The following is a 17,669-nucleotide window of genomic DNA, read 5'->3' as shown; positions in this document are numbered from 1 at the left end:
ACACTAATTAAGATGCTGAAATTAATAAAATGCATAATACCCATTTTTTCAATTTTCAACTTAGTACGACTCTAGTGGTTAGTAAAAAAATTAATATTTAAAGATTTCACTAATACGACTTCACATATTTTTCATATAATACATATACGACAGTAGAATATATGTATGACTCCGACTATTCAGAAAATGTGAATTTACATATTCACATTTTCTGACTAACAATTTGGCGAAATATCAACCTTTGATTTTAGAAAAATAAGAATCAACAAATGTACAAATATTCCTTTCAGTCACTCAAAGGTTGACTGGAAGAAATCCCTCTTTTGGGATAACTCCTGCCACTGTTTATTTATTTTCTAAGTCATATGTATCCTTCTATTAATAATCTGTACGATAAAGAATTTCAAATAAAACAAACGGATTAGAAGACTGCAAATATATGTTTACAGTTGAAAAAAATGCCAATAATTAAGAAAATATTTTAGAAATAAATTTCTCACAGGAAGATAAAATTATAGTGAAACGAACGCGGTCATAAACAATTACCCATTATTAAGTTTGATTAATTTACATTTAGTTTTGATAAATATAACATCAACAACAGTACAAAGAAAAATAACTATCAAATTGAGCCCCTTTTTCGTACAGTCAGTTGAAGTTTTATGAAAATACAATATATAACATCAACAACAGTACAAAGAAAAATAACTATCAAATTGAGCCCCTTTTTCGTACAGTCAGTTGAAGTTTTATGAAAATACATTTAGTTTTGTCGAATATAACATCAACAACAGAATATAAATATCATCTTGAAGTTTTATGAAAATACATTTAGTTTTGTCGAATATAAATATCATCTAGAGTACAAAGAAAAAAACAAAAACTGAATTTCAAATTGAGAAATTGAGAAAATTTTCCAACAGTCAGTTGAATTTAGATTTTGCGAGTTAAAGTTCATAATACGGGTCTGACACGGCAGATATATCATTTAATTATGTGTTATAAATCACACACATGAAACGTCTCGAATTACAAATGGCTGCCTCTTAACACCGTATGAAATAACTATTAAACCATTATAGTTCATATTAATTTTAATAAAACGCATTGCTCATACACGCTAGAGGTCCAAAAGACAATTTCACAAACAAATTGACATTCCATAATACTGTTTACTCTCTGGATTTTCTATTACGTGATTAACGAATAACGTTTCTGTTGACTAGTAATTGAGTTCAATATCTATTAACACTGCATCTAATTCATTTTATTAAGGCCCAAATCATGATGCTCAATTTGTTCGAATTTGGTTTGTTTTATGATACGTAATAATGATTTCATTCGTTAATTGGTGTAATATATTGCATCATATAGTTTTATATTGTAAAAACTTGCATAATAATGTGTATAAGGTATGCCAGCGACTTTGTAAACAACTAAAATTTCACATATGTACCCTTAACATATGTGAAATTTTAGTTGTTTACTTATATATATTTTTCAACGGCTATTACTGTTGACCACCGTAACTTATAATAACAAATGGTATGTGGTAAAATAGCGTGATTTTTTTAATTTTAATTTAGCGGACTACGAAGTGCGGAGAGATCTCAGAGATAAGATTTGCATTCTTTGTACACGATACTCCTCCAAAATGGCTCCAAAATTTCAGCGAAGGCGACATTCAAGCCTCCATAGTTTACCACTCAAAAAAATTCCGATCGGTCAAGGTTAAGTTTTTAAGAATAAACGCGCTCCACTCAACATTTGTAACCTGACCCGATGTTCCTGGTGAGTTTATCACGATGGACAAACTGACCTGACCTCATGCTCATCTTGTCATCCTCCACTGGTGCCCCGCCAGCGTAAACCGTTAGCGCAGCCGGGTGCACCATTCCATTATCATCCATAAAAAAAAACCTGATCCGATGGGTAAACAACACGTCGGTAACAAACCTAGTTGTATAATAAAGTATATAAATATATAATATAGGTAAATGAATGTACAAAACTGCCAGTGAATTTTATAGGTCTCAGAATCCATGTAAGTATTCTATTAATTAATTATTCACTGAAATAAATTGAATATCTACGTTCTATATACGAACGCAGTTCATTTACTGTTATTATATTTATAGATTAGTAATTAACGAGGTGATATTATTTAATAAAAGACGAACAGGTTATATGTACCTTATAGAGAGGTTGTTGTATCAAGGCCGTATTTTTGAGACGTTTTTTATTCGATGTAACTAAATGTTATTGGCCTTTACCAGTGCCAGGGCTGCCAAATATTTGAACATATATATCATTTGATTTTGACACGATTTTGTATTTGATAACTCTATTTTTTCTATTAGTAAGTAGTTGGTTATATAATTAGCATTTCAATGAATAAAATAGATGTGTAATAAAAAATGAAAATCTTGGTTTATAAATTGCAAATATAATTTACTAGCTCCTCACCTGGGCTTTGCCAGGGTGTGCATGTATTATATATATGTATAAATCTTCCTATTGAATCACTCTAACTATTAAAAAAAAAGCTTCAAAATCCGTTGCGTATTTTTAAAGATTTAAGCATACATAGGGATAGACAGCGACAGCGACTTTATTTTATACTATGTAATGATGATGATGATATTGTTTTCTACGTTTTTATAAAGCTTCGATTAATATTCTAAAATGTTGCAGCCTATATTTATTGTTCTATTTTCTTTCCTTCTAACCACAATTCCCTAGTTTCTGTTATGGTCCACAACTAACTTATATTTTTATCTACTTACAAATGGACTATGTTGTCTGACAATAAATTATTATAATAATTATTATATATATCAACTTGCTGTTTTTTAGATGCCAATCACTTATTATTTCCCCCGTGAATGAACATTACCAATTTATTGACCCCTTCACATCAGTGTCGATAACTAGCAAACTTCAAATATTGCATTGAGCGTAAACACTTTGCTATAATTTAGATTCGAAAAATATACTTAATTAGTTTTTTCGATTATGTTATTACGCGATTTGGTATTAATTATTGTTTCAATATAACAATTGATAAAATCATTAAATTATACCGTCCAGCATATGTTTTGTTTCATCATATCTAACCTATAAGGTTGCGATTTATGATTAATCAAATTATACGTATATATTTGTGGTTATATTATTATTACATTATTTTAGCGACAATAGTTTAAACCAAAAATTAATAACAATTTTAAAGTTATAAGTGGATAGGTTAACTAGGTAACAAATTGTTCTTGAATAATATATAACAGTAATAATAATCGTCTTCTATAACGTTTTATTAAATAATGTATATGTTGAAAGAGAACAATTCCGTATTTGTAATCTTTTCTCACAAGGCCTTTTTTTTTCTCAACATAGTTCCTCCATATTTAATAAAGGGCAGGTTTACGTTGGATTTTTTTGGGGTACGTCTGAACAATTAATCTGTCACTAAGCTTAAGCCATCTGTGGATTTCTTCCTGATACTGAATTGGCTTTGGACTTCAAATTTAAGTCAATATACAATATTATACCCCGTTATACGAAATATAATAATAATAATATTTTTTTATATGTAGTATAATTTATGTACAAAAAGTTGTGTTAAAAACATAATTAAGTTGTACATAAGAGTCAATACAGTTTTAACAATATAAAATATCATTTCTTCTTATAACTTAGTAATTGTGCCATCTGAACATATACGAAATATAGAATTATAAACATGTTACTTGTCGGTTCCTATTTTAATATTATAGTCACAATTGGTACCTTCCCAGATCTTAGGCTACAGTATATTATATTATTTTATATTGTTATAAATACATTTCAGGACAGACCATTAACATTTACTTTTACACAACACATATCATATAAATCACAAATCATACAATAAAATTGGAGTGACTGTTTGCAATATTTATATAACCGTTTTTTACTACATGCATATGAATATAAATACAGTACACACCAAAATAATATTTTTTACTGTTTTTGTCTGTCTATGTGTCTATTTGTCTGTTTGTTCCGACTTTGATCTCTGAAATGGCATGGCAGGTAGCTGATGTAATAAGGAGTAATTTAGGCTACCTTTATTTTAGAAAAATAAAGTTACATTCCACGCGGACGGTACAGCTAGTAAAACAATAAAAATGGATAGCCTCAGTGGTCTAGCGGTTTAACAGCTGACGATCACATGTTCGATTTCTTGCATGACGCCAACTTTTGTATTCACAGGTATGATTGTTTGTATAGGTTTAGTTGTTTTCTGAGTAAATTATGAAAGAAATTCAGAAAAATATTTTAGTATTTCTATTACCTCTGCTTGTTATTTATTATATGTATGTATATAATGTTATTGTCTGAGTAGGTGTCTAGTTAGTTTGCCGTTGTTAATGGCTGTCAAAATGTAAAAATGTAGGCTAATGTAGCCTACTTATGTTTGTCAAAAAAATATTTTTTTATGACAGCCTAGTGGTCTAGCACACCACTTAATCCGATGTTGACAAACATTTGTATTCAGAGTAGATTGTTTGTATCGGTACTATGTATAATGTGTATTTATTTATTCACTATTTATATCAGTTGTCTAGTAAACCAATCTCTGCTTAGCTTGGGACTAGATTGCGCTGTGTGAATTGTCCTGAAATATTTATTTTTTTTTATTCTCAGCTTTTGCTGGTTTTCTCCAAACTGTTTTGATTTTGATGAAATTTCCTATTTATTCTAATAACTAACTCATTTGAGAACCTTTTAGTTAGTTCGTAAATATTGGAAATACAGTTATATTAACTGTATTTTTATTTATCTATTCTATGATTACCTATTCAATATCACAATGAGGTGGTGAATGTATTGTTAAGGCTGTTTGTTCATGATTTATGTGCAGCTAACTTAGTAAAACTTGCAATACCGATTCGAGAGATTGTCTATGATATTTTTTAAATTACACTAATGGCCTACGGCTCCATTTGCTTTGTATGTATTAATACTCTTACTATTATATGCATGTATGTAATAACAACAATTATATGTGATTATATTGTCATAGTTATTTCTTTAGAAGATCAAGTGGATTCAGTTGTTTTTAATGGATGATATGTATTGTTATGCACCCGTCCGCGCTGACGGTATATATTGGCAGGGCAACAGTGGAGAATGCTGTTACCAGCATCTGGCCAGGTGATCAGGTCTGTGATGAATTCATCACAAAATCACAGTTGTATTCAGGTGAGGATGAATGTGTTCAGGTGGAAGTTGACCTGACATATGTGCATTGCTAGTAATGAGAACTACACTTTAGCGTATTCTGGGGTCATACGCCAGGGGCCTGGGTCATATACCCTAGTTTTGTTTTATTTATTTGTATATAATTGTATATACATATACAATAAATCTACGGATTATAAATTAATAATACGTAGGTATATGTAGTCTGTTTAAAACCGTTACTAATTTATAGATGACTTATTATATACAGAAATCAGAATATCAGAAAAGTGAAAAGCGTCCATCCATCTGTGCGTTTGTTAAGCTTTAATCTTAATAAAATTTGAATTTCTCTTAAATATATGTATTATATTGTAGTAGGTACTGACTGTTACACAAGTTTTTCGTTCGCGTGGAACTTATTTCTATATAAAATAGAATTAGCCTATTTATATAAAATATAGTGACTCATTAATATTTTTTCGAATGAAAGTCCCATCAAAATCGGTCAAGCTATTATTTTAATTTTAACCTGTACTAAGAATTATTTTTTAATGTAAGTGCGTACATATTTAGTAAAAAGCTATTAGTTTGATGATAATGATGATTGAATAGAGAATATCTAATCTCCTATACAATATACCAAAAAATCCACTCATCGAAATAAGTGTCGACTCCTTATCTCTGTAAAAACCATGGCGATTAAATATTGTTAATGGCCTGGGCGTCACCCACCGTTGAATCACTCAACTAAAAAATTGTCCACAGACCATATCAACACGGCTTCTTTTTTGTTAAAAAATTGTCTCATTTAGTTCTTATATCTATATTACTAGCAGACCCGGCCACGCGTTGCTGTGGCTAAGGTTCTTGAATAAAATAATATTGCGACTATAAATTGAGATGTAATCTAAGATAGATAGTCTTTCAAGTTTAATCAAATTGCACACCATGTGCAAATCAAATTTGCAATCGGTTCAGTAGTTTATGAGTCCATCGCGGACAAACAACTTGACTCGTAATCGTATATATAAAATTCTCGTGTTACAGTTTTCGTTCCCTAAAATTAACACTAATCTTAATTATCTCTCAGCGCAACAGTTGTCTGGTAGAATGGTTTGACCGATTCTCAGACAAGCGCATAGACAAACAGTTTTGTGAGCGTATTGAGTAGGTCTGAGAATCTACAACTCCTGCCCGACGGATACGACTTTAGTCTGAGGGCACCACAAGGGGTTCGAACCTCGTCTCAGGCCGTCGTAATATCGATTCCCGTTTGAATTGGACGGAGGATCGATCGGAGGGGTCCCAATAATGTATCTATTATTGGGGGACTTACTTGTTATATATTAGACAACTGCCTCTTCCGGCGCAATACTGTGTAAATTACGTAAACGCAATCATTTTATATTGCAAGAAAGATAAGAAAAACTGCCAAACAACTATAAAAACATTTCAACTGACTTCATAAAGAAATTGGTTCACAATTCTAAAATTTATTGCGTGAATTGTGTAATCGCATATAAATTTTGTTAAGTTGGTTTATTGTATAACTAAATATAAATTATTGCGTTGATTTTTTTTTAATATTAACGGTCTTTGCACGTGTTGTAGAGTACCTACACCTGAACTCTGCTCTCAGATTAAACTCGTATCCGTCAGGGAGAAGTTGGTCGTCAGCCGCTGAATAAGTTCCTCCTCGCATTTAGAGGGCCCTCTGTGTTTCGTTTAGTAAAGGGCCATCGATAGCCAGCAGTGAACAGTTAGTAATTTTTCACATAGTCGTAAAATTTTATTGTTTACTAAATATTGATATGTTTAGAAAAATTACTGTAAACTACAGAATTAGTACGATGAAGTATGTTATCATGCTTCATCTAATTCTAATTCGAATATCGTCTATATAGTGAATGCAATTAAAGTAGATTTTCCATTTTTTTATTTATTAGAGTTAATGCAGTTTAGTATTAAGCAAAATCGATTATGTGATGTATCTACAATCGATTTTGTTTCATCATCTGCTTCTACCTTATCCCATTCATTTGTGATCGGCGTAATAAGTTTTTCTCTTCCATTCGCAGTCGTCTCGTTCTTGCTATATCCATCCATCTCTTTTTAAATGGTACTGTATAAGTAGTAAACTGTAATTTATACGCAGTGTACAGCAAATATTTTTGTTATTCTGCATATAGTTCCCATGTTTGCGTGTGGACACAAATCGACGATGTTCACACGATGATAACTACATACAAATGTCGACACACGCTAAATAAATGCTGATAAAATCACTATATTACTAATAAGTCTTATACCTAATAAGGCTTTAGCTTGAACCACATAATTAACTACAGATTACCACAATTAGAACATATTTTCTTTAGATGACTGGAATAGTAATTAAGTTGACGACCCACATAATGGAAGGTAATACTGACGGACGTAATTCTTACATGTAATATTATACTTTAATAAGCTACTTGCAATATTTGTCTACAGAGAGCTTGTTAAAATATTTATATGAAATATATAAGGTATGAATTATATGAACTAATAATCTAACCGAATAAAGCCAAATAAAAAAGTTTCATCGTTCTACTTTTAAAAATGATGAATTTCCATGAAAAGTTACATACCTTATTTAACTTAAGGGTAAATTATTTACAAACTCTGAATGTCATATTTATTTATATTTAAACAACAGTCTAAAAACTTAGTTTCTAGTTTTTTCAAGCTTTAAAATTGACGTTGCTTCCATGCAACCTTTCTTTCCCCTTTCAACATATGGTCTCTAGAAAGCTGAAAAGAAGAAAAGTAGAAAATAATTTTATCAATAAGTACGTTAATTACAATTTTATGAATTAATATCTACTGTAATGAAATAATAGAAAGTCTAATGGTTTACCGCTTTAATTCCGATGGTCGCAAGTTCGGTTCCTCGCACGGCACGAATATGTATATATACATTCATAAGAATGATTATTTGTATGTCTGGTTGTTTTCTATGTATAATATATATGTATTTACAAAAAAAAATGTATCTAAGTATTTTATCAGTTGTTTAATACCTATAACGCAGGCTCTGCTTAGCTTTGGACTAGATGAGGTTCTGTGTATTGTCCAGTGATATCATTATTGTTATCATTTGATCATCATCAATAGATGAAGAATTACGCCTGCCTCGTAGTTTGGTGGCCGAACAGCCAACACTAGGGTTCCACTCTATATCCGAGCAATATTCACTTCCTAGTGATGACTCGTTCAGAGGTAAACACGTGTCGTAATATACATAGGTGTGGATTCAATAGCGTTCGGAATTTGATAACCAAAGATGAAGGTCGTAACTCTTCCAGTAGCGGTGGTCAGATTTCCGCACTGAGTATTTGTGATCTCACACATGCTACAGGTAGCGGAATTAAACAAAATAATATAAATCAATTAAGTAATGAAATGGATTTCCGCAATATAACACCTAATTCGATTAAAAAAGATTTATGAACACACAAACGTAGCAGTATCACGGGCAGCACTATTTAAAAAAATAGACAACTGATATGTCTTTTTTCTACTGAACTCTATAAGGATATGAATACATGTTGCGTGATTATAAATGGTTTGATGTAAGGGGTCGTAGGTTAAAACCGGAGGCGAATGAGTAATTGTTTGTTATTATTACAGACAACAAGACATATTCGATTTCATTTCGAATCGATCCTAATTCGATTGCGTTAAAATTCAGACACCTAGTTAAGTGATTCGGATTATCGATATTATTACATAATTACGTAATAAGTAATACATAATATATTATAGGCAAATTAATTAAATTTGCTTTGAAATATTAACTACTGTTTATTATACTGTACTATTATAAAGTAAATCCCGACCCAAATTACTTTTTACAAGGGGTACCTTGACACTGTAAAAAGTCATTTTGCTCAGTACATCAGGTTTACCTATTTCAGTCGCCAAGTAACATGTTTTTTAAATTGTATTTTGCTTTAGAATGCAGATTGGACAGTGAAATTACAGGATATGAGGCATGACATCTTAGTGCTCCACAATGATAACGCATCAGATGAATCATAGAGTTCGTGATAACATAATGTTTGTAGTGCTGTTCATGTATATAGGCGTTTATATAGGTTACCATTTACCATCAGGTGGGTCGGCAGCTTGTTTGTCATTCCAATTAAAAAATATATTACATTATATAATATATTTTTTAATTGGAATCACAAACAAGCTGCCGACGTTGTTTGCCTTAAAATAAAAAAAAATTAGGGGTGGACTACCTCTAACATTTAGGGGGATGAAAAATAGATGTTGGCCGATTCTCAGACCTACTCAATACGCTCACAAAATTTCATGAGAATCGGTCAAGCCGTTTCGGAGGAGTATGGGAACGAAAACTGTGACACGAGATTTTATATATAAGATATATATGTATATACAAGCAGCTACTCGCCCCGGCTTGGCCCGGGTGTGCATGTTTTATACATATAAACCTTCCTCTTGAATCACTCTATCTATTAAAAAAACCGCTTCAAAATCCGTTGCGAACTTTTAAAGATTTAAGCATACATAGGTACGGACAGACAGCGACAGCGACCTTGTTTTAACTATGTAATGATATATCACACTATTTATGAGTTTTCATATGATGCTCTGTCAGTGGTTGCGACCATCTCAACGTTATTTTAAATTGAAGAGGATGAAATTGTTTAACTACTTGCGCTAATGAATTACGCTGGCGGGGCACCAGTGGAGGATGATATGATAAGCACATGACCTCATCCTGAAGCCTAAGGATTTTGGTAAATTATTATAAACTCCATCATAATACAGTCTTAATTAGTAAGGATTATTTTTATACTGTCTAAATTAGAAATGTGCACTTTCTCCTTTTGTTACTCGGTTACATAAAATACGCGATTTACTAAGTATGGACAACGGTAATAATGTTTTTAACTCTTCATTGCAGTTAATTACATAAAAAACCGTACCTTAATTTATGTATCGATAAATTTGATGGATTACTATTTTATCGAGTTCAAGCGAGTCATAATCGATTTATTAATATACGTTATGTATAATATAGTGTGATATGTGATAAAGAAAAAGTACTCCTTCTTGTGCTTTCCAGCCATTAGTATCCATTACTTATGAAAATAATTATACAACACGAAGTTAACTACTTAAATTAACACGATTTGTTTGCGTTCAGACCTAATAATGGAGAAATAACTTTTTAAATAATATGTGTATTATTAAGTACTAACTTTTACCCACGGCTTCGCTCGCATAACTTCATTACTGGCTGCTGGATGGCATTGATTTATAACTTCATTAATACTACTGAAGTAGCAAAATGTTGATATTTTTTTTTCATAAATAATATTTGTTTTTTTTAATACCTCCAAGAACATGTGTACAAACTTTCATAATGATCGGTTCAGTAGTTTTTGCGTGAAAGCGTAGCAAACTACCACATTTATAATATTAGAATAGTAAGGATAAGAATTTCAAAGAATCATCTCTTTGTTTCAGGTGGCGGTAGTCGCATCAATGGCCTGACACAATGTTCAGAACGGCGTCAGTCGAGGGCTCTGGGCCGAGGACGCCGCCCGCTTACGCGCCCCATCCCCCCTACGTACCACCCCGCTTCTTCCCCCCACGGATACGTCCGCCGCCCCCTCAATATTGCTTTGATGCAGCTCGCTTCGCGTGCGACGCTTCGAAGCCTAGATACTTAGACGTTGAACGGGAAAGACTAGTGACGAGATGGTTGGCGGAAGCAAACGAAGCGTTGGTCAGGCGAGATCGACCGCCGAGGTACAAGCCTCGGAGCAGCGAAAGAAGGCCAGACTTCATGCCAAGCGACCACCAGAGAAGGCCAAACGCTCCAGAATGGGCAGACAACTTTTTATTAGGGCGTAGGAATGGTTCCGTCGAACCCGAGGACGATAGTGATGTGATGACGTTGAAAGAATTCGTAGATAAATTCTCCTTACCTCGAGTTGTCAAGTTTGAGGGGGAGGATAGGCCAGTGCTTTTGTATCGGGTGTTGGAAGCGCATAGGAGAGTGGAGGCGGTACCTCTCTCGGGGAAGAAGGGCAAGCTGGTGGGAAAACCGCTGTATATACCGGATTCTTATGATGGTAAGTTTAAAATTGTCTTTATATTTACATTAGCAAAACTCAACATATATTAAAAAGACTTTTATAGTCTACCTCTATCGGAATACTTAGCATACACGTTGTTTTGGGATGAAGAATTAGAGCACGTTGGTTACTTTTTACGGTGTTAGTTTTGTTCCGATTACGAAACGATGTCGCGGGTATAATTTTGTCTACCATAATATTTGGGCAGTAATTTTCCAGATAATCGATAATATTAAACTCATTCGTTCAATTTAATAATTATTCAATAAAATTGTCGTATTTGGACCATTTAATTGGTTATTAATATGAGTAATCGGTACTGTAATGGTCGAGTGAGGTCGATTCAATTTTACTCGATTAATAATATTACCGATTATGTTTTCTTTATTACCTATGTGAATAAAAACAAATCAAAATCGCTAATAAATTTAACGATAAGATAAATTGTAATACGAGAATACAATTTATCTTCACGTAACGTTGGTAGACTTTGAAAAAAGTCGTTTCTGTGGGTTTTTCTGTCTCACCTAACTTAGCCGTCATGTAGATGTTAAGCAAGATATCTTTTCGTTGAAGGGTATAAGCTAGTGAAATTATAAGATGAGATGCATGACATCTTAGTTCTCTAGAATAGCACCGCATGAGGGGTATGGTAGGTGTAACATGAAGATGTGATGACCGATGTATGTATGCTAGTTACGGTTACGACTAGATTAAAAATCTGAACAGCTACGTCTGTTCATATTTTTATAATAATAATAAAACTCTTAATTGAGCATAAAAAAAGAACAAATAATTACAATAAAGAAAGAAAGAAAAATATGCGAACAAAAGGCGGCCTTATCGCTCAAAGCATTTTCTTACAGACAACCTGAGGGAAAGCTTTTAATCTAGCTTAGCTTTATCTTAAAATCAGACAAAATTGCGTCATCATTCGAAATCTAGTATCATATAAAAGATGCAATCATAATGTATTCAGAATGGCTTGTTATGAACGAGATTTTCATTAGTGTACCGTACATCGTATTTCATACAGTCCTGGGCCGTTGGCTAGTAATGGAGGTCATGATCTTCGGCCTCCGCTACCGGACCAGCCGATCACGGCTAGGTCTGTTGGCATACGCTTACATTAATTTAATAAGACTACCTACTAAGCCCTGAATGTATGTTGTAACATAAGAGGAAATTAGATTTAAAGATAGTGTTAAGAACTTTTTAGTTCATCTAAAGGAATATGATTTATTTAAAAATATTTAAATAAAATGACTACAATTTTTCTACCGTGAATGTATATTACAACAATGGGAAAGTTTAACCCAATTACAATTACCCGTTTCTCACTTCGAACTTAAACTGAAATATTAAAATTAGTTATTACTACATTGTGTTTGCTTTACTGCTTAATAGATATATTTATTAATAATCTGTTTCAATGAGATAAGAGGTAATGTATTGACGAATTAATTTGACGTGAAATAGACATAATTTCAGCAATTCAGTCATGATAAAGAAAGTGATAAACAATTTTGCATTTTTAATTCTGAATTGTTTGTACCCAAAATTATTCTTTTGGAATAGTTTCTAAAAAAGAAGTTCTGAAAAGAAGAACTTTTACCATAAATATTTTTGGTACGTTATGTTACTTTGATTATCCTTTTATTATTCGAAATCCAGTGCTTTCTGTGTGTATCCATATAGATTTGATAAAGATCTGACTAGAAATTATTGAGTTATCTTTACTAATGTATTTGAAGTTGTTTCTACCTTGGTCGGATACAGTATTATTATGACTTATGTTCTCATTCAAATTGGTTTTGTCCATAACAATACCACGCTTTTATGACATAAGTAAGTATGATAATAAAGCTATTGTTCATCCTAGCCATTACTCCCCCGACTTGTGCCCCCCACTGTGTGTATCCAGTACTGTGTAGGGTTCTACATAGAATAGATAGTAATATCTAAGTTGGGCTGGTCCGTTTGTAAGCTCAAAGGGCAAGCGATGGCAGTAGCTTAATTGCCAATGTACTATTCAAGTGAATCTTGAGTATAGGGTTGCCTATTTGATGTTTATAGATAACTGATTAGCGTATGGTGCGTGAAAACATTATCTTACTTACGGTGTGATATGAAGTCAAATTTTTACTCTGAGTAATCATTACATATTATGAAACAAAGTCGCGGTCGCTGTCTGTCCGTTCCTATGTATGCTTAAATCTTTAAAACTACGCAACTGATTTTGAAGCGGTTTTTTTAATAGATACAGTGATTCAAGAGGAAGGTTTATATGTGTAATACATGTAAACTCAGGCGAAGCCGGGGCGAGTAGCTAGCGAGTAACTAATAAAACATTCATATTTACAATATAGGTATAATAAAATAATCAGAGTTATGTATTTCGTAGCAGATAAATCTTTTTTTTTTATATTATAGTATATAATTTGAATAGCAAAGAAGCTGATGGTCAGTTGTAACCGTTGCTTATGTATACATGAACAGCAACTACGGACATCATGTTGTCACTTGTGATATCATTCATAGGTTGCCATTCAGACGACTGAAATGCTACGGTTCTTATCTTGTAATTTCACTGCCTAATCTATCCTTACAGCTGAAACTCGTCTTATAAAGCAAGCTATTTGGCCGTTTAGATAGAGGAGACTGTAGTAGTCAGCTTTAACTGTGCAGATTTTTAAAAATAAATTTAAAAAAATACTCCTCCTCACTCAGAAAACTGTGTCGTGATGTGTCTGCACTCCAAGAGCGGGGTAATGCAGGGTAATACTAGTGTCACCAGAATTTATGTTTATATTTATTTTATGTTTTCAGTGTGTAGTTTATGTTTGATTTTTATTTATATATGGTAGTATGTCGTAAATATTTGCTTTGTGTTGTCCGCCTGGATTTATGTATGTATGTGTATTATTATTATTATTTTATTATATTTATTGTATATAAGGTGTCCGCTGAAAACCAGCGTCGTGGCACCCCGTCACGACATATGCTGAGCGGAGACCTAGTTGGTACTCTAATTATTAATATAAAATGTAAATTTAATTTTAAAAATTATTTTCAGTGTACCAAATAAACAATTTTCTTTCTTTCTTTCTTTCTAGTCACGCAAATTACTTATTACAATCTACATATGGTATTTAAAGTCGAAACTTGCTTTTAAATAGAAATAGACTTTAAAATCCCAGGAATTGTTCAGGGTTCTTCAACGAAATTATTAGTCTGCTTTAAGGATTACATTTACGGAAAGCAATCCACATTGTTAATCACTACACTATGAAGGTCGTCGCTTAATAATGGATGGCAGCCCTAATAATGTGAGGCTTCCGTCCGCGTGGGAGACCCGGCCCATTACTTAGACCTTAAATGGTGGTCCGCTCGAGGCTGCGGCCTTATTGCCGAATGTATTCGGATATTTGTAATTGTCTGACATTCGCGTATCTTTGTTCTATCCCAGTTAGGCAAAGGATCATTAATAAGTACATGCACTCCTCTAGGTAACGGGTACTACCGATCTGTCTTTCATCTATGGACAATGTTTTTGACAGGGAAGGGAACTGATAGTAATGTGGGCTAACTCCATTGCTAGCAATGTACCATGTTAAGTTGAACACACGGTTCCCCTGGAAAACATCGTGGTAAATTGCCACTTGTCAAGATGCTAACTGACCTGACTTCATGCTCATTTTATCATCTCCACTGATGCCCCGCCAGCGTAAACCGTTAGTGTAGGCGAGTGCATCATTCGAGTATCATCCATTAAAAATAATGTTTTTGACAGGGGAGAGCTGTTTGTACCACGATATCCACTTGATGATAACTGAAAACTATAATGGTTATTTACCACGACGGGCTAACGAATTTGACGTCAAACTGTGCCCTGCCCGAGAATCCTGTTAGCTCAAGTGGGTAAACTATTCCATATTAATGCATTTATAAAAATAATTCTAAGGTTGTGACGGGGAGGAATTTCAATAATAAGTGTTAGTGGCACAGTCGATCCCCGCGATTACCCACGATGTGCACCTTTTTATAAAGTTTGCTTTTATTTGACGGCCTTAGTGGTGTAGTGGTTTAGTACATCGCTTTACTTCCGATGGTCGTGGATTCAATTCCTCTTACAGTACATATCTATATCATTTATGAGTATATTTGTTTATATCGCTTTGGGTGTTTTATGTACGAGTATATTTACAAAAAACACATTGATATAAATTCATAGATACAAAAAATGTATCTATGTATTTATTATATCTAGTATCCATAACACAAGCTGTGATTTTATCATTTTATATAAAAAAATATTGTATCCTAACTGTCATTATTCTTTGATCTGTAATTTTTTCTACATATATACCTAAAATAATAATATTTTTTCTTCCAAAGAACATCTTTCTATAACAATACTTACCAGCTTAAAAATACAGACTGCGATCGTTTTTTTTCCAAGCCGAAGCAGGGTTTTGATATATGAATAACCAAGGAACTCATATTTTATTTCATTACAAATATTTTATGTATATATATTATTATCATTCTCAAACCAAAGCGCTAGGTTATTGACATTTATGTATTTAATTATTATAAATTATGTTTCTGTTAAAATGTATTTTAGTTTTCATTTAAATAGGTGTGTAGGTGTGATACAAACTTGATCATTGTGATATATACATATTTGTGTGACGATTTAATATCAGCTGTGATAGCCAATGGATGTATGAGTAAATAGTCACATTTTTAATTTGCAAACAATATTCTCATTTATGGGGAAGGAATGGGGACTAGTGACGTCATTGGTAGCAATGGTACAGTCCGACCTTCACACGTTTCCTCCTGGGAAACATCGTTGTTAATTACTAGTAATTTTATTACTGACCTGGCATTATTTTTTTGACTTCATCCTATCGTCCTGGCGACAGATTGAAGTTAGGATTATTACTATTATTTTAGGATGTCGGAATCGACCTGCTCCATTTATTTATTTATTCAATTGAGGCTATATGACCCATATTGTAATTACCTCACAGACTAACATATATATGAAATAATAATAAAATGGAAATATAAATTGCCTCTATGGTCACTAACGATGTGTACAATTTGATCCAACTTGAAAGATAGGATAGCTTAGCTCACATCTCAATTTATAGTCGCAATATTGTTTTATTCAAGAACCTTAGCCACAGCAACGCGTGGCCGAGTCTGCTAGTAGTGTATAATTTTTAAACAATAATATTTTACATTCCATTGCTATGGTAAAACACATGATCTTATGCCTTAATTGACATTATTGTGCTGTGTTTTTGAGTAAATAAAATTGTTATTATTATTAATACATTAAGATTAATTATCGACTTTTATACTACTTAGATCCTTTGAGATCTTGCGCCAAAAATAGCTAGTTCGTACCAAACAGTAATATTAAAATTCCATGACCAAAATACATTGTATATTCTATTCAAATCTTTTTATAAATAAAAAAGCAAACATGCAGATAACTGTAGATTATCTAAATGGCTTGTAATAAAAATCTTTTTGTTGATCCACGCTGAACTACTTATTTGAATTTACCGCACGGCCTGAGAATTGAACCGGCGACCTCTGGCCTGCTGACCGTTAGGTACAATGTACGGCGAATACGTAATATAGATCATCTCAAGCGATTGATCCTTGTATGGAGTTAGTTGTGAATTAAAGGGCTCTAGTTTTATGTAGAAATTTGAGATTGTTTCTTTCCGATATGTATGATGTTTTTAGTCAAAATTCTGTTTATTAGTTCTGATAATATATGTCTCTATAAGTGAATTAAATAACAAATTCTTCTGGCCTTTTTTGTTTAGTTTATCAATTAGAGACAAATAACACCTTCCAGCAATGGTATTTCCGTATCGATACTATATTGTAAGTTTCAGAGAGAGTTTCCTTCTGAAATGGTCGACAGCGCATTTGTAGTTACTCTGGTGTTGCTTATAGGCAGTGGTCATCACTTACCATCAGCTGAGACGCAAGCTCGTTTGTCGCCTATTCTTAAAGAAACCTATTCCTTAGGCTATTGTAATGCGTCTTGTAATCAGTTCTTCTCAATTGAATCTATGTTCTGAACGGGACGGCAGGGATAAAAATATAATATATAAAATTTTACGTTCATAAGTGACTAAAATGTTCTACATGAATCAATGATATTTGAATTTAGGAGTACGTCGTCATACAAGACTCTACATGTCATGTCAATGTCTTCCCTGACCCTTATTTGAGTTGGGAATCGCGTGG

General features: G+C 32.8%; 1 protein-coding gene across 1 annotated transcript in view; it reads left to right on the top strand.

Moving 5' to 3' along the window:
• Positions 1-17,669, top strand: part of LOC131849572 (uncharacterized) — a 131,123-nt gene that overhangs the window by 46,222 nt on the left and 67,232 nt on the right. Inside the window, exon 2 of the mRNA XM_059199665.1 lies at positions 10,774-11,384. Coding sequence (XP_059055648.1) covers positions 10,805-11,384 — 580 coding nt within the window. The 5' untranslated portion in view covers positions 10,774-10,804. The remainder of the gene's footprint in view (positions 1-10,773; positions 11,385-17,669) is intronic.

Source organism: Achroia grisella, unplaced genomic scaffold (assembly GCF_030625045.1).
Source record: "Achroia grisella isolate CSIRO2021 unplaced genomic scaffold, CSIRO_AGI_Agris_v1 utg660, whole genome shotgun sequence".
Classification (NCBI taxonomy): domain Eukaryota; kingdom Metazoa; phylum Arthropoda; class Insecta; order Lepidoptera; family Pyralidae; genus Achroia; species Achroia grisella.
Note: the sequence above shows the minus strand (reverse complement) of the source record. Positions and strands in the feature narration are given on the sequence as shown.